Source organism: Pomacea canaliculata, linkage group LG10 (genome assembly GCF_003073045.1).
Source record: "Pomacea canaliculata isolate SZHN2017 linkage group LG10, ASM307304v1, whole genome shotgun sequence".
In the NCBI taxonomy this organism is placed as follows: domain Eukaryota; kingdom Metazoa; phylum Mollusca; class Gastropoda; order Architaenioglossa; family Ampullariidae; genus Pomacea; species Pomacea canaliculata.
Window position 1 is genome coordinate 11,681,237 of NC_037599.1, and position 20,447 is coordinate 11,701,683.

At 36.7% G+C, this 20,447-nt stretch overlaps 2 protein-coding genes and 1 long non-coding RNA gene across 8 annotated transcripts in view; 1 reads left to right on the top strand and 2 right to left on the bottom strand.

Moving 5' to 3' along the window:
* The window catches only part of LOC112573059 (myelin transcription factor 1-like protein), a 33,208-nt gene extending 22,921 nt beyond the window's left edge, over positions 1 to 10,287 (bottom strand). For 4 of the 6 annotated variants that reach the window (XM_025253054.1, XM_025253052.1, XM_025253050.1 and 1 more), the window contains exons 1-5: positions 10,136 to 10,286; positions 5,923 to 6,016; positions 3,042 to 3,081; positions 2,530 to 2,592; positions 244 to 1,673 (exon numbers count right to left, since the gene is read on the bottom strand). In XM_025253054.1, the coding sequence (XP_025108839.1) occupies positions 244 to 1,673; positions 2,530 to 2,592; positions 3,042 to 3,081; positions 5,923 to 5,998 (1,609 nt within the window). In that variant the 5' untranslated portion in view covers positions 5,999 to 6,016; positions 10,136 to 10,286. Of the gene's footprint in view, positions 1 to 243; positions 1,674 to 2,529; positions 2,593 to 3,041; positions 3,082 to 5,922; positions 6,017 to 10,135 lie in introns of all 6 variants that reach the window. The other 2 variants (XM_025253051.1, XM_025253049.1) reach the window with 2 other exon arrangements.
* A 116-nt stretch (positions 10,288 to 10,403) lies between these two features.
* Positions 10,404 to 12,558, top strand: LOC112573068. The gene is made up of 2 exons (XR_003101142.1): positions 10,404 to 10,536; positions 11,141 to 12,558. It is a non-coding gene; the product is annotated as an uncharacterized LOC112573068 (long non-coding RNA).
* Positions 12,065 to 20,404, bottom strand: LOC112573064 (EARP-interacting protein-like). Its single transcript, XM_025253066.1, has 9 exons — positions 20,273 to 20,404; positions 19,021 to 19,104; positions 18,566 to 18,698; positions 18,072 to 18,219; positions 16,294 to 16,393; positions 14,355 to 14,491; positions 13,556 to 13,723; positions 13,136 to 13,297; positions 12,065 to 12,973 (listed from the first exon to the last, which is right to left on the bottom strand). Exons 1-9 carry the CDS (start codon positions 20,312 to 20,314, stop codon positions 12,799 to 12,801), a joined length of 1,149 nt encoding a protein of 382 aa, XP_025108851.1. The 5' UTR covers positions 20,315 to 20,404; the 3' UTR covers positions 12,065 to 12,798.
* Between the last annotated feature and the right edge of the window lie 43 nt (positions 20,405 to 20,447).

The following is a 20,447-nucleotide window of genomic DNA, read 5'->3' on the forward strand; positions in this document are numbered from 1 at the left end:
TAACTACTGCAAAGTACACGAGCACTGCTTCTAGCAAAACAGTCAAGCATACTACATTGGCATTAAAGTGATTTTTCTTACTGGTTTGTACTAAAGCCTTCAAACATGAAAGGAAACACAAAGAAAACTACTAAGAATTACATTAAGCAAAGCTTTTTTTACTCCCTGACGCAGGTTCATATCCAAGATCTACCTCCTCCCACCCACTACTTATTCTCAGGGTGTCGACAAAGACAATTTTACCATAAAAAGAGAAACCTTTGCCAGATGTGAAGCTGCTGTCTGCACCACTGCTACAGGAACTGTAGGTGCTGTCGTTAGTTCGCTCATCATCAGTCTGCGTTGACAGGCTGATGTGGTGTTGTGCAGAGGCCATGCTACTCCACTCTGCCAACACTTCAAAGGCCGCTGCCTCTTCAGCCTCAAGGTTATTGTCTTGCAGCAGGCTCTGCATGGGTGTCGTGGTAGTGGGGGATGTCTGTGCATGAGGTGCCATGTAGATTTGTGAGGATGTCACTGACGATGGTGTAATGGTGTGAGAAAGAGTAGGCATGGTCATATGGCCATTGGGCATTTGATTATGAGTAGGTGCTGACGCAGCTAGCTGGATGAGCGTCTGGGCAGGCACAAGTGGTGTCTGCATCATTGTCTGTGTGTCTTGTTGTTGTCCTTGCACTGGCTGCAATTGTATATGCTGCTGTTGTTGCTGTAGCAGCACCGGCTGACCAACTGCTGTCAAAGCTGTGGCAGCACTAATTCTATCCTCTGTCTCCTGCAGTAAATTCATGCCTGTAGGATAGGAACATTCTGTCTTACAGTTGCTGGGTTGGTTTGGCACACATGCATTTACATCAGAAGACAAAAAATTCTGTTTCTCCTCTTTCGTACTATGAGATCCATAATTTAATGCACTGTCTGTTTCTTTCTTGATAGTCTCAGAAAAAACCTTCATTTCTGTACACTCAGTTTTAACAGTTTTAACTTCGCTATCCACCATCCACTGGTCTGACAAGGGATCACCCCTATCATTTTCTTTTTCCTCCTCTTTGGTTTTAACTTCTACTTCCAAATTTTCTTCCTCTGCAATAGAAACTGATGACATTTCACACATACCAGGTTTGCACTTAGCCTGGCTCTGTATGCTGGCACACTGCTTCTGAATTCTCAGCAGAATGTCTGCCTCATCTCCACCATCAACTTCATCTTCAGGAGACTCCTCCTTCACTTCTAATGTTGCATCTTTTCCATCTTCAGCAATCTTACCTTCCACCTCAGCAGATGAAGCCCCAACATCTGCTGCAGGCTGAGCACATGTCCCTGCTGATGCACTACTAATATCCTCAAAATGATCATCAATTATCTCCTCTTTTATTTTGACCTCAGCTTGTAGTCTTGTACTACAATCTTCCATGGAATTATTTTCAGATGCTGCTCCAGAATGCTGTTCCTCAAAATCTCCTGAAAGCGACCGAAGACCTCGAGCAGCTTCTCGAAAACATTCATCAGTGTTTTCTTCATCACCACCTTTTTCATCGGTCTTCAACAACTCTTCATTAATCTGACATTCAGACTCCGGAATTTTTCCTTCTTTGATTTTTTTCCCAACTGGGTGCTCTTTATCTTCCTTCTCAGCTTTGCGTTTTTTTGCAGCAGCCATTGGACAAGACGAGATACTGTTAGAAAAAAAAAGCGTCTTAGCAAAAACAAAATAACAATGCAGCATAAGTGCAAGTCTGCTCTTGCAGAACAAGTCATACATTCGTATCTTTGCATGCCTGTCGCACTAAACATCTGACTTACATTTAACAAGGATCATGGGTACCTATTCTACACAGAAAAAGATCCTGGTTTAATTGCATACAAAGTACAAAAATGCAGTTATTCACATTTTTTCTCATTTAAGCAGACATACTTCCAGATATCTTTAAAAAGGTAGATAACTGATATGTGTAAGTACTCACGTGCATAACAGCATATAAATAATGAATATCTGAACCAGCACACTTTATATCTATCTAGCAGGCCCAACTCTCAGTTTGCTCTCCTTAAATATCAGAATCCCCCAGATTTAAAAACACCAAGAAAGTTATTACTTAAATCAGATTTCTTATAAAGAAAACTATAGTAAAACACAAGCACTGGCAAAAGCCCTGTAAAATCAGCAGTTAATTTTACCTCTGAAAAAAAAAAAGGTAACTGCCATCCTGTTTTAAGGAAATCAGTTAAAACAAGCAAATTATGCATTACTTGTAACAGAGAGAAGCTCATTCTAGAGAGTAAATTTCAGGTGATTATGTTTACTGGTTCCAATTTTTTTTTTTTTTTTTTTTTTTGCTAATTTAATCATATAATCTATAACACCTTCTCCAACATTTTCCTCTCTGGCATACAATGAGATTTACAAAATTATAGTTTGTGGTGGGGGACTTTTTTTCGTTTAAACTCTCATTGTAGGAACACTTAACTTCATGTGGTAAGCATTTGGTAAATTTTCATGATCTGTAATAGAAAGGACTATATTCCTCTTACGTTTTATGTCTACTGTATCTGCTGGAGATGTGACCTTGTCCACTGCAACCTGGGAAACTGCACCTATTCAGCAAAATAATGATTTAAGCTGATATAAATCTAAAACAGATATAATAGGACAAGTTTAAGTGTCATAGACATCACACCTCTGCTCAAAGGATGTATGTACATTATAATGCATTATTCTTGTCTGTATATTCAATTAACAAAAATAACCAACAGAACTTTGCTGATCTCACTTGCAGATATCTGTATTTATTTATCAAGAATTTGTCCCTGCAGCTAAAATCTAGGACCAACAGGTGCCCTTTACAGATATATATGTGGATAAAATGTACTATCTAAGAATTAAGGCAGCTATTATACTTGCAGGCTAAAGATGTTAAAAAGAATACTTGCAGAATAAGCAACTTTTACATCTTTGTCTTTAGAACCTTCAGAAGCAACAAGCATTGCGAAATAATTTTTTTATATAAACATGTACTCAGCTAACTTACGACTGAACTACATACCCAGATGCTGATGTAGGATTAGAAGGTGCTGATGACAATTCTGGAGATAAAACAAACTGCAACGTTTCATGCACATTTTTTACTTCTTTACATTAACTGAACATCTTTTCCAAACTATACTAATAAGTTGCAAGCTTTGAAAATTGTATTAACAATACATGTGTGTGACCATTTTTGATTAAAAAAAATTGTGCCTGCTTACTTTGCATACTTTTTTTTTTTACAAGGCTAAGCCAAATGTGGAAAAACTGTTGCTCATTGAAAAATTAACATGACCATTAAAATTGTCACTCCTGTGTTCCATTATTTTTTTCTGCCATCTGCTCAGATAACATTTCTAAGCTAAATTTTTAATCTATGGTTTTGTGAAATTGTATCTCATGTTGTGATAGTCAAGGCTCACTTCTGAGTGATGCTGATTTTGAGACAAACGGTACTACAATCCCAGTCCAAACACTAAAATGGCTCTTTAAGTTTCCAGCAGCATCTAATGTTCTCCAAAAAAAAAAAAACCCAATTCATGACAAAGAAACTCTTCAATACACCCATCAGTGTACAGTGTGCAGCCACCTGCCCTGTGCAATCTCCAGAACAGCAGATGCTGATTAATTCAACTTCCCCCCATGACCCCTTTGCGTCATGCAGGCAGGCAGATGGGCACAGAAGTGCCACCCGCCACCGGCTTCCCTCACCCTAAACTTTAGGCCCACCTGGCACCTGGCCTGGCCTGACCTGTCAGAATCCATTTGAGGCTACATGTGCACAGCAACAAAACAAAGGAAAGCAATTCTGTTTTGCCACATTATCCCAGATAATAAAAATAAACAAATACCGCCTCCCTAAATCATAATTGTGCATGCTTATTCTGCAATGCAATTAATACTGTCCTATATGGCCACTGTTTAATCACGTGCTGGTTCACATGTTGTCTTGCTTGCCTAATGAAATATCTTTTACAGCTTCCAATACAGGTAATATTGCCTATAGTAAATGGGTCTTTGTAAACATATTACTATCTTTTCCACTGACAGCAGCCCATGAATCTTAATTTTTTTTAAATCATTTTTCTGTTCTTAAACGTAGCTCTGACCTAAACACAAAACTGAGAATGTAAATATAGATGTTGCTACTGCAACTGACACCAAGAGTTTAAAGATGACACCATATAAATCCTAGATTGGCTAGATCAGGGGTGCCCAACTTACAGCCCACGGGCCACATCCAGTCTGCTCATTTTAACCAGAAACAACATAATTTCATTTTAACGTCATGATCCTGGCAAAGCTGCCCTATTCTGGCCCGCAAGATTTTATATCAAGTCCAGTGCAGCCCTCGAGCGTGAAAAGGTTTAGAGGCTAGATAATCTGGTCAAAATAAACCTTTATACATCTCTAAAATACTGACTTCATGTCTTAATTCTCCATTTTAAGGGGAAAAAAAAATTACCAAACTTGAGTACATTAAACTGCAAGTGCAACTTAAAGTACAATAAACATTTTTAACTGTGCGCAAAAACAAAAATGAAAGAATGAAAGCTCTTTGTGCATGAAGCATCACTTTACAATACTTTTTCTTGTCATCCACCACCATGTAATTTTACATGATAAATGAAACTATGCACACAAGGGATGATTAGATCTTATGACAAGTCCTGACAATGAAAAAAGCAAACAAGTTTTTACTCATTGCTAAAAAGACATGCCTCTATAAAAGAGCAACCCTACCCCTCTATGACTATCATTAATGTAAAAGAAAATTAATCCCAAAAACCTTTTATGAAGTATGATTGCAACGCCCAATTTATTTTCTCCATCTCTATTTTTTAACAGACATTTCAATATCTCTCTCAGAATAATAACTTGCCTCTTTAATAGTTTCGTTCTCAGCCCCTTCCCTCTCTTTTAATAATCTCTTTCCCCGAATCTCTCTATTTCTCCCCCCCCCCCACTCTTTTTGATTTCCCACCTTTTATTTTAAACATTTAAAACCTTTATCCACATGACTTCCCTACCTAACCCAAAGCTTATTTCACTTCCTTACCCCCTTCCCCTGCACTACTACCATGTCTCAGTCTCAATCTTTCAGCAGAATATATTGTTGTTCAATGAATAAATACTGAAGTTATCTCAAAAGATGAACATTTAAACACCTTAATACCTTCACAAATTAAATGGTCACTGATTAATTTGTCTCACTGAGTGCCTGTCACTGGTTAAGTAGCTACAAGAAGCGTGAGAACTGTACACAGTTTCTAAGCTATAGGGGATAATCCAAGTAATATACTCAAATGTAAATCTTAAATATAAGTCTCTAATTCAAACCTGTTGTAACCGGTTTCATTAACAATTCAGACTTCAGGTTGCATCACAGATACATTTGACATATATTTCCAAACACCTTTTTTTTTATTAAAAAAAAAATTGCTACTGCATTAATCTTCATTCACACTCAATGAATACTATAAAAAAAAAAAAAAAAACTCTTCAACTGCCTTAGACTCTTCAAATGACAGTGGCTGCTTGAAACTTTTTAAAACTGTAATTTAAAAAATATATATAATGAAACTCATTAAAATTGTCAAGAGGAAAAAATGGCGCTCTTGCTCAAGCGAAAACTCAGCAAATTTTTTTTAATGAAATATTTCCAGTCAAGTGAAATGTTGTATCTGTATATTCTAAAGTAAGGCCGCAACCCCATGTTGCAATCAATTAAAAAAGCATAATGTCTGAGTTATTGGAAAACTTTCTCAGACAGAAATTATAAAACACTGATGAGACGACAGGCCCGAGACTTGACCCTGACCCTCCCCATCGAACTAGCTACCACACGAGCCAGGAATATTAAACAGTCGAGAACTGTTCGGTGGAGTGCGAAGCCTTACCTTGCTTTCTGCGACCAGACATGGCTGTAGGTGTATGGTAAAAACCCTCGATAATCGTTCCGGCAGTTTCACACATACGCTGACTGCAGCCACCCTGAAAGACCACAGACACCGCTGTCAAGAAAGAAGTAAGTTGGAAAAGTCAATATCCTGACCTCCTACAGAACCCCGAGTAAGAGTTGTTGGTACGCGACAGGCTCCAGCAGCAGACGACAGTCGTGCATGGTGGACTCGCGTTTCTATCAACCCCCACGCTCTTTAGTATCTCTAAACAGTCTGTGGGTTTTACATCCCTGGCTTGTCATCACCTTCGCCTCTGCAAGTCCCAGCGTCTAAGTTCACCAAGACAGCAGCGTCGGCGGCAGTAGCAGCTGATTCCAGCTAACGCCATTAATAATTAATCAGCAGCACCAGACTCAGACAGATCAATAACCTGGCTTCCCTCTCCAGCCACGCGCCCACCCCATGCAACCGCTAGTCTTCCATATCTCCCTCAGTCATTACGCCGGTGTCGGCTGAGGAGGGAGAAGGGGGAGGGGGCGTTTTTGTCTCACCGTGCAGGTTTCTATGGGTGAGCGCTTTGGGGGTGGGTGAGGGAGCGTCTGCGTTTGGCGGTGACACCGGCAAACCCCTTGTTTAAGAGAGACACGTGCCAGGTGCTGGCTCATACCCCTTGAAGGGCTTTGTTTGGCACTTTCAGGGGCTCCCCAACGCTAACCACTGCATTGATTCAGGCTGCCCGACTCTCCCAGGGCACATCTGGCTTGTGCGGTGCATGAAAAGTAGTATGCCCTTTGTGCCGTCGGCTTCATAATACGCTTTGCTTTCAAGCCTACCCATTGGCTGGGCGGGGAATCGATCGTCCTTAGCTGATGTGGCACTCTCAACGAGTACAGCAATGGTAGCGTAACAGCGCGACACATACTACTGCAGTCGATTTGTACGTCTATCGATACCACCAAAGTTCTCTGGGAGGGAGCAGCCTGATGGAATGCTATCGAACCCAAACTCAAACAGTTAGCGCAACAGGAGCAATGATTTTTTTTTTCAAATCCCTTAAATCCTAGACCAGGCAATATAAAAATACAAGGAATGGGGGTAGGGTGCCCTAGTTCTGCAACTGGATGAATGAAGTTTTCTAAATAACAGGGATTTGGATTACTAAAACTTTGCAGATTTATAGGTATTTCCTTAAAATGTCCTTCTCCAAAAGGTAACACCCTGTCCCAGAGATAAAGCATAACTATATGCAACAATGTATATCTGAAAGTAAAACTGGAACAGTTGTGATCTTGACAACTAACCATAAGAAGTTACAATGTAGATCTTTGGATTAGCTTATTTGAATGATTAACAAAATGCATATGAAATATGTTAAGTTTAGTTGCAAGGAGTACTGAAAATTTTTCAACAGTATTAGAATGGGAGCAGAGAAATCAAATAAAACAGGCCTGTTAAGCAGGACCCCTGACAGTGCAGTATTCTTGGACCAGTCCTCGTGTTCATTAACAGTTTACCAGAGAACCTTTCAAGCATATGTAGGTTGCTCACAAATAATATTAAATTATTGATTATATTATTATTATAAGCATTATTAGAAAGGGTCCAAAGGAGAGCAACAAGATTATGATTAGAATATAAAATAAAACGTACATTTATTAAACTATTTAAAGCTTCATTTATTTAAAAGGTAGAAGACTATAGAGAGATTAATTCAGACATATACAATTTTTAATGGCATTGATGATATTAGACCAGAAATTCTACAGATTAGATTTTTACTAAGCTTTGCCATACAATATAAGAAAATTTTTTTTAATTAAATTTGCACAAAACACTAAGTCTAACAGTTTTAAGAATTTTCTGTACAGATGACAGAAAGGTGTTGACTATTTCTACAAATATAATTAATATAATTAATGCCAAAAAGTCTTCTGGCATGTGCATTACAATAAAAAGATGAAAAGAGGAAATTTTTACAGGGTTTTAATTTAAAAAAACCTAGGCTAAAAGATGCAGCTATAAAAATACTACTTGTAATAGAAATAAAGGGTAGTCCAAGTGATTCTGTTTCTGAATGACTAATTAGTTCCTAAAACAATAAGATTATACTAATTTCTATTCATTCACAAAGCAATCTTTTACTCATATACTGAAAACACATATCTGTTCTTTATTATTGTTGCCTCCTACCCTACACTATTCCATCCACAAATGTCCAAAACGTTGTGTTAAAATATTGGGTTTACCATATTTTCAAAGCCATTCATGTTAAAGTTTTAAGATAGATCACAGAAACAAACTAAGCAGTGTAATTACCAGCTTTTTCACCTAATGTTTATGCATGCACATACACAACGCCTCATAACATACATCCAAATATGCTTCTGCATGTCTGCACATATCACACATATAGTGTCAATCCAAGGAAATTCTGGTAAACCATATATGGGACTTTTCAACTATATTCTTAATTATATTAATGGAACTAAGCTCTACATACTAAAACAGATTTGATTTTGAGTGAATGCACCAAATAAAGAAAAAAATACTATCATCAAGAATGATCTTCAAGGTACTAAAGATGTGAGAGTACCAAAGATGCTTAAAATAATAATGATAGTGTTTCTCATACAAGAAAATGTAGCTCGTTCTTAAAATGAATTTTTTTTCTTTGCTAAAAAGATGCAGTACTGTAACACTGGTCTATTTACAATCTACAAAGTTACTAAATATCTGCCTGTATATAGAGATTCTGATGAAAGGTGTTGTCACCTACGTAAGAAGGAAATGTGTGCAAATTTTATGGATTGCTATCATAACGGGCACATAAAAAAATCATATTATACATGTCTGTTTCTTCTTCTCATTCCCAAAGTCAAGCTCTCAGGTCAGCCTTAAGGACAAATGAAGCAGTGTCCTGCAACCCTCTTTTACTCCTATTGAGCTTTCTTTGGAGCTGGGTGTATCTTGGCATCACTGTGCCCTTCAGTAGAGAGCATTTTGGAGGATGTTAGGTCTTTTAAGTCTACTAAAATATTACATGGCCACAGGATTTTTTGTTATTGTACAGCATAACAATGGAACTCTCTCCCTTTCCATATCCGCCACCTACCCACAATAGAATCCTTTAAACATTCACTGAAAATGCACCTCTTCCGTAAACATTACTCCTAACAACCTTTCCCGTAATGCAAGTCCTTTTTCACACCTTTTTGCAATATCGTGTTACTCTCAGCTCTTGTTCTTGTTATTTGGTTCCTCTTTGTGTTTTCTATATTTGATTTTATTCTTCGTTTAGTATGGTTGTTTATTCTTTTATAGTTCATATGTTATTTGTTTTCCTGTCTCTTGTATGCTGTCCATGTTTCATTCTTGTTCTTAAGCTCTAAGAGCATACTACTTAGGAGTGTGAGTATGCACTTCACAAATTTTGCATTTATTAATATTATTATTATGTGTACTATGCTTGCACTGCCTTCACTTTTTGATAAAAATTCACTTTTAATAAATACATTCACTTCATCTGAACTTTATATACTTTTCTTGCTCTAGTTTTATAGAGCCAGAACTATGTGCACATTCTCCTTGTTTTTTTGTAGAAAAACTGATCTCATCAATAATGCAAAATGACCAGTCAAGATAACAAAATTATGGATGTTTTTTATGGCTAAGGATCATCTAAACATTCACAAGTAAATCAGAAAATGCAGGAAAATCAGGAAATAGTGTGTGTGTTAAGGAGGACAAGACTTCTCTGTTAAACATGTTAGAACCATGTGCTTATTATAACTTTAAATCCATATTCATGTTAAGTAGCTCTTGCACTTTTCTTACTTTGGCTGAATATAATTTTTATTGTTTGTTGTAGTCTGAAGTAAAGAAGATTGATTACATATTTAATCTGCCCTAGTTACATCTGCAAAATTAGTTCTTTTGTTAACCATGAAAGCTTCTAGGATTTTCTTTTCATAAAGTGGTGATGCCTGCGTTTGCCTCTTAAACCTCAGTTCTTTACATTGCGTTGATTCTCATTAATACAACAGAAAATAAATATTACAGTTAAATCTAAAATTTAAATAAAATTAAATAAAAATTACGACTGCTACTATGGTACACTGCAATTTATGGTATCGAAGAAAGGACGACCACCGATACACATAGATCGAACGGCAAAGTTAGAAGTGAGAGTGCGTTTTAAAAATATTCTTACCTGTATACTAAACCGCAGCAATGACACGCAGAATCATTGCGATTGTATATCCTATGCACGAATAAACAGCATCAGCAAGCATCTTTTACTTGTTCATTTCCTTTCTCTATCATCGTAGCGTATTCAGCGCCTACAACTTTTCTATCCCATAATATTAAGCTGCTTAGTAGTGCGCATGTCCCAAGAAGTTGTGTGGCTTGGAAGTTCAAAATAAGTTAGCAGACGACTGCTGTCTGTTTGAGGAAATAGACGTCGATAAAGTTCAGCAAAACGATTTTTCTATAGCAAGTCTATACTAGTACAGAATTACTTGAACTCCACACACACAGTATCCATTGAGTAAGATCCTTCGCTCCGCATACAAAGTCTCCTCTGTGCGTTATGTGTCACGGTCGTTATAGGTTCGGAACTAACTTTAATACTATCCCTTCGTTCTTTGCATTATTATTAATCATAAGTGTTTTAGTCGTCATAATTGCATCAGCGAGTCGTTGAAAGACGGGAATCCTGTAGGTGACTTTTAATGTGTTAATTAGGTGCAATCTTATAGTAGTAGTAGAGACTGGCTATATATCATTTCTCTAGGCCTCGCAGCCTATTTAATGTCACTTGAATATGGTATGGATCTCAGTTTTAAGCAGATTACTCTATTTTTGAAGATGAAGTAGTCCTTCCTATCTACAATTAACTTTCTGTCGTTTAATAATGTACTTTTGGATCTTGTTATGCAAGTGGCAGGACTATTCTTTTTGTGTATTTCATGCATCACTGCTGTTTCAAATCTTTTATGTAGCATTACGCATGGATGTGTACTTGCGACTGTAGACTGGCTTCCTCTCAATCACAATAAACAACCTACAGTCTAAGCTTGCCTAGATTTTAGCTGTTGCATATTTTGCTTTGGCTGTAGGCAATTTCTTCTTCTTCCTAATCACCACCAGTGGAGCATAGGGCTGCCACTACATCAATGTAGACAATTTACAATATATAAATTGTTCATTGTAGGATTTGAAAGAACTGGTTGGTTGCTGCTCTATGGCAAGTCAACAACTAATAGCAAGTTAGTCCCACCCTGCAATACCTGCCACATCCAGAGAGAAACATACTAAATGCTGGAGAATAAACCACTCTTGATGACAAGTGCTTTATTTCTGCAGTGCCACACCAACCAGTATGTAAGAGCGAGGCTGATGTAACTGTCAGTTTTCTATATTTTCATTAGTTATTGCTTTCAAGACTATTTTGTAGTCACTTTATGAATTCTTAGAACAGAAAACTGAAGGCATAGTTGAGCAGACAAGATTGAATGACTTAATTCTTAATAGGTTTTGGAGGCAGCTATGTGAAACATGCACTAGATGTGATACAAAGGTACCTTTCTAGAACAAATTATGTGTACAATTGCCACCCAGTACTGCTATTGTTATGGCCTTGTCCCAGCTTACCTGTCAAAGCTGCTGACACCCTATCACTTCTATGGTGGTCTCTTAAATATGTTATTACCACCCTATCTGTGCTACAACTTTGACAATAGAATTTGGCTGTTTCCTCTCCTTTTAGGCCCCACCATTTGAAATTCTCTGCTCTCTTTGAACAGTAACAATCATCAAAACTTGTAAAGCCTGGTGTTCACACACACCTCTTTAATAGATACCTTGTGTAGCTTTTTCACTTGCTCATCACTTCCCAATTATCATCCTGCATGTTGTTGCTTAAGTGTTTGTGTGCTTTGTTAGATGTTAAACAGTTTATTCATTTGTAGTCCTCTGAGTACAGCACATTGAGCTTGCCTCCATCATATGAATGTGCTTTATAAATTCAATTATTGTAGTGGCAAAACAAAGTCAATGAAGAAACAAGTCATTCACACAAAGAGATGTGAGCTTAGAAAAAACAATCAGCTCAACAAGCATGACAGATAAGATTCTCTTGAGGTTTGCTGGAAGTTTGTATAATAACAATGAGCGGAATGTGGACATAGGAATTGCCAGCCCTTTGCTGATGACTTAAACAAAAATTTCAGAAGTATTGTGTTTTAGATTACAAAATGAAATAAATATATATGTAAGCTTTGCAGGTTCATGAAGATACATCTTTTGCACACAAAAGAAGTAAAATTTTGTAATAAACACTTTTGAAAAGAATAAAAGCCACAGCCCAATAACATTTACTTACAATATTATAATGTTAAGATTTTAAACTGTAACTACTCTTTGAAGACAACCATTATGAACACAGAATACTAGTGTGGAAGCCAGTTCTTATATTCAACCAGCGTAAACGAGAATAAAAGAGGTTATACACTTGCACATACTTCCAAGGAATCTTAACTATTGTTGCTCCAGCAATATACACCTGAATTACCAGACCTACAAAACAGTGGTGTAGAAACCAGGGGCATAACTGTCCCCTCAAAAAAAAAAGATACTGGGGAGGTAATTATGTTAATGTCATTCACTGTCAGAAAGAAGTGTGCCCACTCCCCCAAAGCTGAGCATCTTCCTACCTACACCATTGCAAGACTCTCACAGTCTGATCATACATATCATCCCCTTTCTGTCACATACACACTCATTCTCTCTCACATACACAACTTGCATGCACACACAGACTCTCTCAATAATTTTATTGCACATAGTTCAAGATTATTGTAAAAAGTGTCTTCAAAGCAAAATTTTATATTTTTCTGCTCGTGGAACTCTGTTTATGACCAGTCTTCCATCATAGCTAAGTGAGGCAAAGACCCAAGGATCAGCAGTGGACCAGTCAACAGCATACACACTGTCCTCATGCTCCTCATATGTTGCAATCACACCATCTTTTGGTGTCTCCTGATTTCTGAAAAAGAGAAACGACACCATCAATACGCTAATAACAAGACACTTTCATAAAACAGAATTTACTTCAAACCTGTGAAAGATGGTTAATATGTCAGGAGCATAAATGCAAGCAAACTAAAATTCACAATGCTTTCACTAGTGTGGGTTTTTTTTTAATCACCTCTCCTGAAGCACGTCGTTCTCACTCTCTTCTTCTTTTTCAACTAGATGGCCAAAAGGTTCAGATGACAAAGTCACAACATTGTTGAGAATGACACGACTGTCACTACTAGATGTCAGCACCAACTGGTCATGGAAGTGGTTGTAGCGTACAGACCATACCCTGCAATCAATAATAAACATAGCCCTTGCTAATTATTTAAAATTTTAAAATCTCTGTCCCAACTTTACAACCTCAGGCTGACTGCAGTCTTTGTTGCTACTGGGATGACAGTGTAATGCATGGCAAAGATCACTGAAGAAGAAGAGAGGTATAAAGCTTTAGGAAAACTATAGTTAACTGGTTTACTTTTCTTTAAAACTTGCAGGTAATGAACAAACAAAATTAATGGTGATCCACGCTTAGCTTAAAGAAGCTCACCAATGGGAGTGATCTGAAAGCACTTTCAAAGGCTCTGATGTGTTTCGCGTGTCCCAGAATTTGACACGGCAATCATCACCACAACTAGCCAGGTAATACTGTCGATTAGGATTAAAATCCAGATCCCGCACAAGCTGTCCATGTGCTCCTTCTATCTGGTATGCTTGCCTGTATGTTATAAACATGAAAATAGTGTATTCTAATGTAGATAAATCGAACAGTCATCAGTCTAATGAACATAAGAAATTACTAATATACAAGAGTTTTCCCAGTTGCCATAATGCTGCTCTGTTCCATTTACTTATTGACAGAACCAAGTGCTTCTATGAAGAATGCATGAATTGCTCTAAATTTTCACCACTAAAAGTTTTGTTTTTATGAGTGTATGTAATATTTTCAAAAAATAGCATGAAGCAAGATAGTATTTGTTATCCAAAGCACAAAAAAAGTAATTTCACCTTATTCCACAGGTTATAGCATAGGACTGGAGATTAACAATCTTTTTCCTTTAACAATACATTTAAGTCATCACATATTGATACTAGCATTGATGCTTTTCAACTGATTATCTGGAACAAATTTAAAACCAAAAAACCCTCACTGCAGCCATGACTAAAAGTGCAGAGAAACTTTACGGCCATATCTGATGTCAGCAGCACTTTAGAAATAGCACATCAAAGCTTTACATCTCTTAGTAACAAAAATAACCAAAATCAGGCATTTTTGTTAAATAAATCATGACTGCAGCAAAACATGTTCTTCGTTTATAATAAGAAATAATGATTGTTCATGAACTCACTGTTTTGAACGCATGTCCCACCCACGAATTGTAGAGTCATTGGCAGTGGCTATGTGAGTACAGTTATGGTGAGGATTCCACCGACCACATGATAAACGCAACTGTCCTTTACTCTCTAAGATTACAGAATCAGTAATCTGCACAATTAAAAATGAAACGTTTCAAGAAATGGAAAGAATCTTATTAGAACAAATAAGAGATTTTTTCCCCAATATGCTTTACACATCTGAAATTTTTGTCCACACATGGTTGTTTTTCTCAAGTGTCTACTTTAATCTTCAAAAAGTTTTTAGCATTCACCTTATTCATTCATTATTATTATTTCCTAGGGCTTCGTTTGTTACCCACCATGACTAGTATTCTAGGTTAGTTTTCCCTATAATTCTTTCAAAAAGTGTGTTAAGGTCAACCTAAACAGACAATTTTTAATAATAGGTACTTATGACACAGCATCACGACCAAGATAAGTCGTACTCTCTGTGCAGAGCAGTCACGATAAATGAAAGATAATAGAGATTGGACAGTGAGGTAAATATACAGACATAAAGATGAAGAACCGAAAAGCAATGGATCAAAGTATGAAGGAATGTAGGTACTGTAAACAGTAAACTGTAAAGATGGAATCACTACATGATGGTTGGCATGACAGACAGTATTGCAAGGAGTTAAGAATAGTAACTCAGGCATCGTACTTAGTGAACAGATGTTTTCAAAAAGCGCTGAATGTAGCCTTGGAGTCCGAATAGCAAATGTGATGTGGAAGAGAGTTCCACTGCTTAGCAGCACAGAGGGAGAATGTCCGTTGTCCATATGTGGCTGTCTTTGTGGGAGGAAGGGATAAAATGTAGGAGTCTGATAACGAGTGAAGGTTTCAGGCAGGAGTGTGGACAGACAAGACTTCAGTAAAGTAGTAGCAGAAAGAGTCTTCAAATAAAACATACCATAGAGTTGACAGCTTGTAGTTTATTCTAGCATTAATTGGTAGACAATGAAGAGAGAGAAGAAGTGGTGTGACATGTTCAGATTTACAAGTCCAGGAAAACAAGATAAGCAACTGAGTTATGGACTTTTTGAAGAAAAGAAGAGAGTTGCAATAGTCTAGTTTAGACAGAGCAGCTGAGATTTTGGTGGTTGAGATGAACAGAGTATGGTGAATGGAGCTGATCTTTTGGAGCTCATAGTATGCAGAACGACAAATGTGAGAAACATGCTTATCAAGAGACATGTCAGCAGACAGCTAGGTTACGTGTTGAAGTAATAGAAGGAACATCAGCACTGCCTACCCAAACAGAGACAGGCAGTAAAGGTTTTTTACGTCATATGGTTTTAACTTGTTGTGGGTCATCCATAGTCTAATGTCAGAAATACAATCTTGGATGCTCCAAATAGCAGTGTGCATGGCTGAGAAGGAAAACAGCTAGTATAGAGCTGAGTGTTGTTAACAAAAGATTGATCAGATATAGAGAGAATTATGTGGCTTGGTATGCATGATAAAGAAGATAGCATCTAGTACAGAACCTTGGGGGACTCCTGAGCAAATAGAGACTAGTGGAGACATGCAGCCATCCACTATAACGGAGTCCTATCTGAAAGATATGATTGAAACCAATCGAGTGGGGAGCCTGAGATGCCATAAAGAGTCCACGAATTTTTGTGTAGTTGTTTAAATTCTCAAAATGTGAGGACTTCATGCCAGAAAATCAATGATTTCAGCCAAGTCCTAATCCTAATATTATTATCAACTTCATTTGACTGATGCTGTAAAAAATATGCATGATACCACAGTGCTAACATTCTTTCAAAAAAAGAAAGATCATTTCTTATTTTAAGAAAAAGGTGTCACACAAGAAAATCCTGACAGTTTGCCTCTTCTTAATTTATAACAGCTTTTATATGATTTTTTCCAACATAAATGTATACAATAAATATAACTACTAACAGTAGCAGAGGAAGATGCAACATTCAGATCCCAGCAGACAACTCGATCTTCACACAACCCAAGAATGGTATGACTGTCTCCAGTTGGATGCCACATGACCCTAAATAACAGACAGAAGAAGAGTAGGCAAGGGTGAGGGGCATGATTACACTTGAAAATCAAAACTGGACAGCTGAAAAGAATAGGAACAATAACAATAAATAAAAATGACTAAAGATGAAGCAAAAAGAGCTGGAAAAAAAGATGCTGAGTTAACACTGAAGACAATATAATGATTGTACAAAGATAAAAATTTGAATTAAGATTATTTAAACTTTTAGTATTCCTCCAATAGAACACTTTATGCAACAGCAAAATTTGACACAACAGTATGACAAATTTTAGAGGTACATAATTCTTAACTTTTTATTTCATTACAACAGCAACAAGCAATTACATACTCTACTGAGCTTCCCTGGAAGGAGGATACTAATGTCACAGGAGTGAAATATGCCAAATAGCCCACCATAAACAAAACAGCAACTCAGGTATGAATATGAATACAAATGGTTTATTTGTTAGGCCTTTGGGCCCATTCAAAAGAGTTTGCATACAAAACATATTTCATGGAAAAAATGAAAAAAAATGATATACAACAGATGAAAAATATCTGCATAGAGTAGCATGCATTTTCTTTTTTTTTTTTTTTTTTTTTTTGCTAAATATAGAAACTTGCAAGGCTTGACAGTATTATTTCATCTTTTGTAGACATAAGCCTCTGTAGTTTAAAGCTATCTGGTCTAGTATAATACATTTTCGGAATGAAACTTTTTCTATCCTTTTCACCGATGTGACACATATGGCACATCTTACTTATATTAGGTCTGAAATTGCAAATCGAAGACGCACTGTGTATGAATTTAATTGAGCTGCAACAGAATTGCCCTCTGGGATAAATAAAGTCTTATCTTATCGCTAGTGCATTTCTAGTGAGTTTATTGATATGTAAAGTTAAGTACATCTCCCTATGTGTCACAGATTTAATTGTCTTATAAAAACTAAATCTGTTACTGTTATTAATTTTATAATTCCATTCTTGCCAGTGACGATCAATTATTCTTTATTTAAAACATTTAATAAAATTGCTTATCGGTATATATTTACTTCTCGATGCAAAATGTCAAAGAAGTGCATAGATCTCAATTTCATAATTAGTTTAGTTAGTTTATTCCTTGTTGCTCCTCTGAGGAGCATAGGGCAACACCTCGCCAGCGGACCCGGTTTTCGGTAGCCCCCTTCAGTTGGGCCCAGGTAGTTCCGATGTCCTTTGCCTCGCTTTTTACTGTTCTTTTCAATTTAATAATTATATAGCGCATATACCTAGACAGAGACAAGCTCAGTACTTTTTACAAAAACCCAAGGGGCAGTAGGTACAGACTGGAAATCATGTAGCTTCCCTGCTGAACAAAAAGACGTAGGACATTCTAATACTAGGGCCAGGAAAAAAAGAATGAATCTCTCCAGTCTAATATGTGGGACAGTGAGAAAATCAACATGGACAGAGAGAACTGACCTACCTGGCTAGTAGGCTCTAACATATTGATAGCAATGAGGCCACAAACAACACTATAGCAAAGTGAATTTGATGCAAGCCTGACCTAGTAGCCAGTGCAGAATTTGTGTGACATGATCAGTCTTCCGGCTGCAGAATACAAAGAGTGCAGCATTGTTCTGAACTCTCTGAGGCAGGGAGATAAAAGTAAAAAATACATGTAAAGCAATCAAATTGTGAGTCTTACATTTTTACATCTTGCTCTGCTCTATCCAAACAGCAAAGTAGTTCAAGTGGTGAATGTGAAGCAGAATGATCGTCTGCTGGAGAACTTGGATCATAGTCACCAGGAAGACGCCAAACTGCTGCATGCAGCTCTGATTTAGTATCTGATGCTATTGAACAAAAACAGAATGATTAAAATTTACACTAGTCGATTCATTTTTCCCCCTCGAAAGCCCATACTACATCTAACTTACAACATAGAATAAGTATTCTATAACTCTCACCCTTCTCCCAGCTACATCAGCTATGAAATTCTAAGATGGTGTTATAAATTTATTACATTTACATTGAAGAACAGTCTGTAAAAAAAAGTTAGCTAAAAAAGTGAGAGGATGGGATTTAAATGTCATTCAACACAAAACATCACTCCTTCAATAATAATAATAATAATGTGCCTGTAAAATTATCAAATTTTGTCTGTATTTAGTATTTATAACAAGCTAGTGTTAAACTTACTTTTGTTGTAGCATGTTGCTAGCAGAGAACTGTCAAAAGAAGATGAGCTGATATGCCATACTTCTCCCTCCCTATGCAAGAACACATTCTTGTTGATAACATTGTTCTCGTCATCAAAGTCAATGTGATGAACCTGTTAAAACAATTTTCTTACTTGATAAAGTAAACCATCAGAGTGTTGATGCAATATGCTAAATATACCAACTTTACAGGAAAAAAGTGAAACATAACATAAATTGATAATAAAATAAAAGTAGTATTGTATGAAGTAGTTTTCTATAGAAACTATGTATACAGAGGTTTGTTAGCAAGGATTTTCTTACATACTTATTTCTGCCAGTCAAATGCTATAAAGAATTTTCACTTTTAAGTAAGACTGTCTGGCTACTGATAAACTTAAAAAGTTAAAGGCAATCACATGCTCATGTTCATATGTTAAAAAAAAAAAAAAGCACCTGATTCTCTGAGCGTAAAGACTGTGTTCCCACCAAAAATCTTATTCTATCTGTCTCTGCTGTCTGGGATGTCAGCGATCGTGCCTAAAACAATGAACAAAATTGTCAATATTAATAGATCTGTATTTGTTAATCACCAACTCCAAATATTTATCAGTTAACCAAATATCTTGCATACACACATTAAAATGTAAAGATTAGATCAGCTATATCTTAGGCTGCATTCAAATATACCTTTTCCTACAGCTTCTTGTTATTGAGTAAATCTGGGGCAAAGAAAATGCCTGCATTATAATAATAAGGCTCTACCAAGATTGGTGCCAGTGCATTATTCATCTCTTCTTCGTATGATCAAATATTCTTTAGAATGAAATTAAGCAATTTTCATGACAGAACAACTTGTGTTATTCACAGACATGGTTATTATTGCCAAATTTTCTTGTCCTACTTTCAAAATCACATGCATCTTTAGAAGAGGACTGCATTAACATTTACACAACTACTGTCGGCATGTTAGAATGGATATGATGTTCATGTTTCTTTTTTTCTGCTTGCCTATTTTTTTAAATTACACTTGAAGGCTATTGAATGTGACGGTCTCTTGTACAGTCTCCACAAATCTCTAAGGAGATTGTTCTTGGTTGAGTCTCTATGCAAAAATATTGGAGGCTTTTGCAGTCCTGCAAGAAGTGTTCTGCAGGTTCCTCCACTTCTCTGCAGAAGTGCATGGTGGTGGATTTTTCTGCTCCAGTGATGATTTAGTCTGCCATGTCTAGTTCTTAGTCTGAATAAGGTCATCTGTTCTTGTCTGTATAGCTGATGGTGGTCATGTGGATGTGCTAGTCTAAAGATGGCTTTCATCTACATCATAAAGACCCATTGTCTTCTTTGTTTGGAGCATCTACCGCCTATACCGTATGGTCAAAGGCACTAAATGGTATTCTGCTATTAATTCTGCTGAAAAAAAATTGTTAACCACAAGAAATCATTGTAAACTTTTCATGTTTTTATGTTTTCCTCTATCATGATATTAATACTACTGCTAGTTTTTCATAAGCAATGTCATGGTCTACCACTTAATGAAATTGGATTAGATGTACGTGCAGTTCAGTGGATTATTTCATCTAGATGCCATATTATAACGGTGTCAGTGGCATCATAAACGTCCGTGGTGACAGAGCAAATTGCCGCTTTAATATACAAATTTTAAACAAGAAAATTTACTAGTGTCTGCATGCTTAAAAAACTTTACCTGAAACTCAAGTCCATATATGACGGGTGTTTCGTCTTCCATTCCTATGTATTCTTATTAAACCGACGGAAGATAACCCTTGACGATTTGACACACATCGAGGACAACGGAAATGCTTTTTGTTGATGTCGTAAAAATCCATAACATGGACAAAATATTGAAAGTACAAACTATA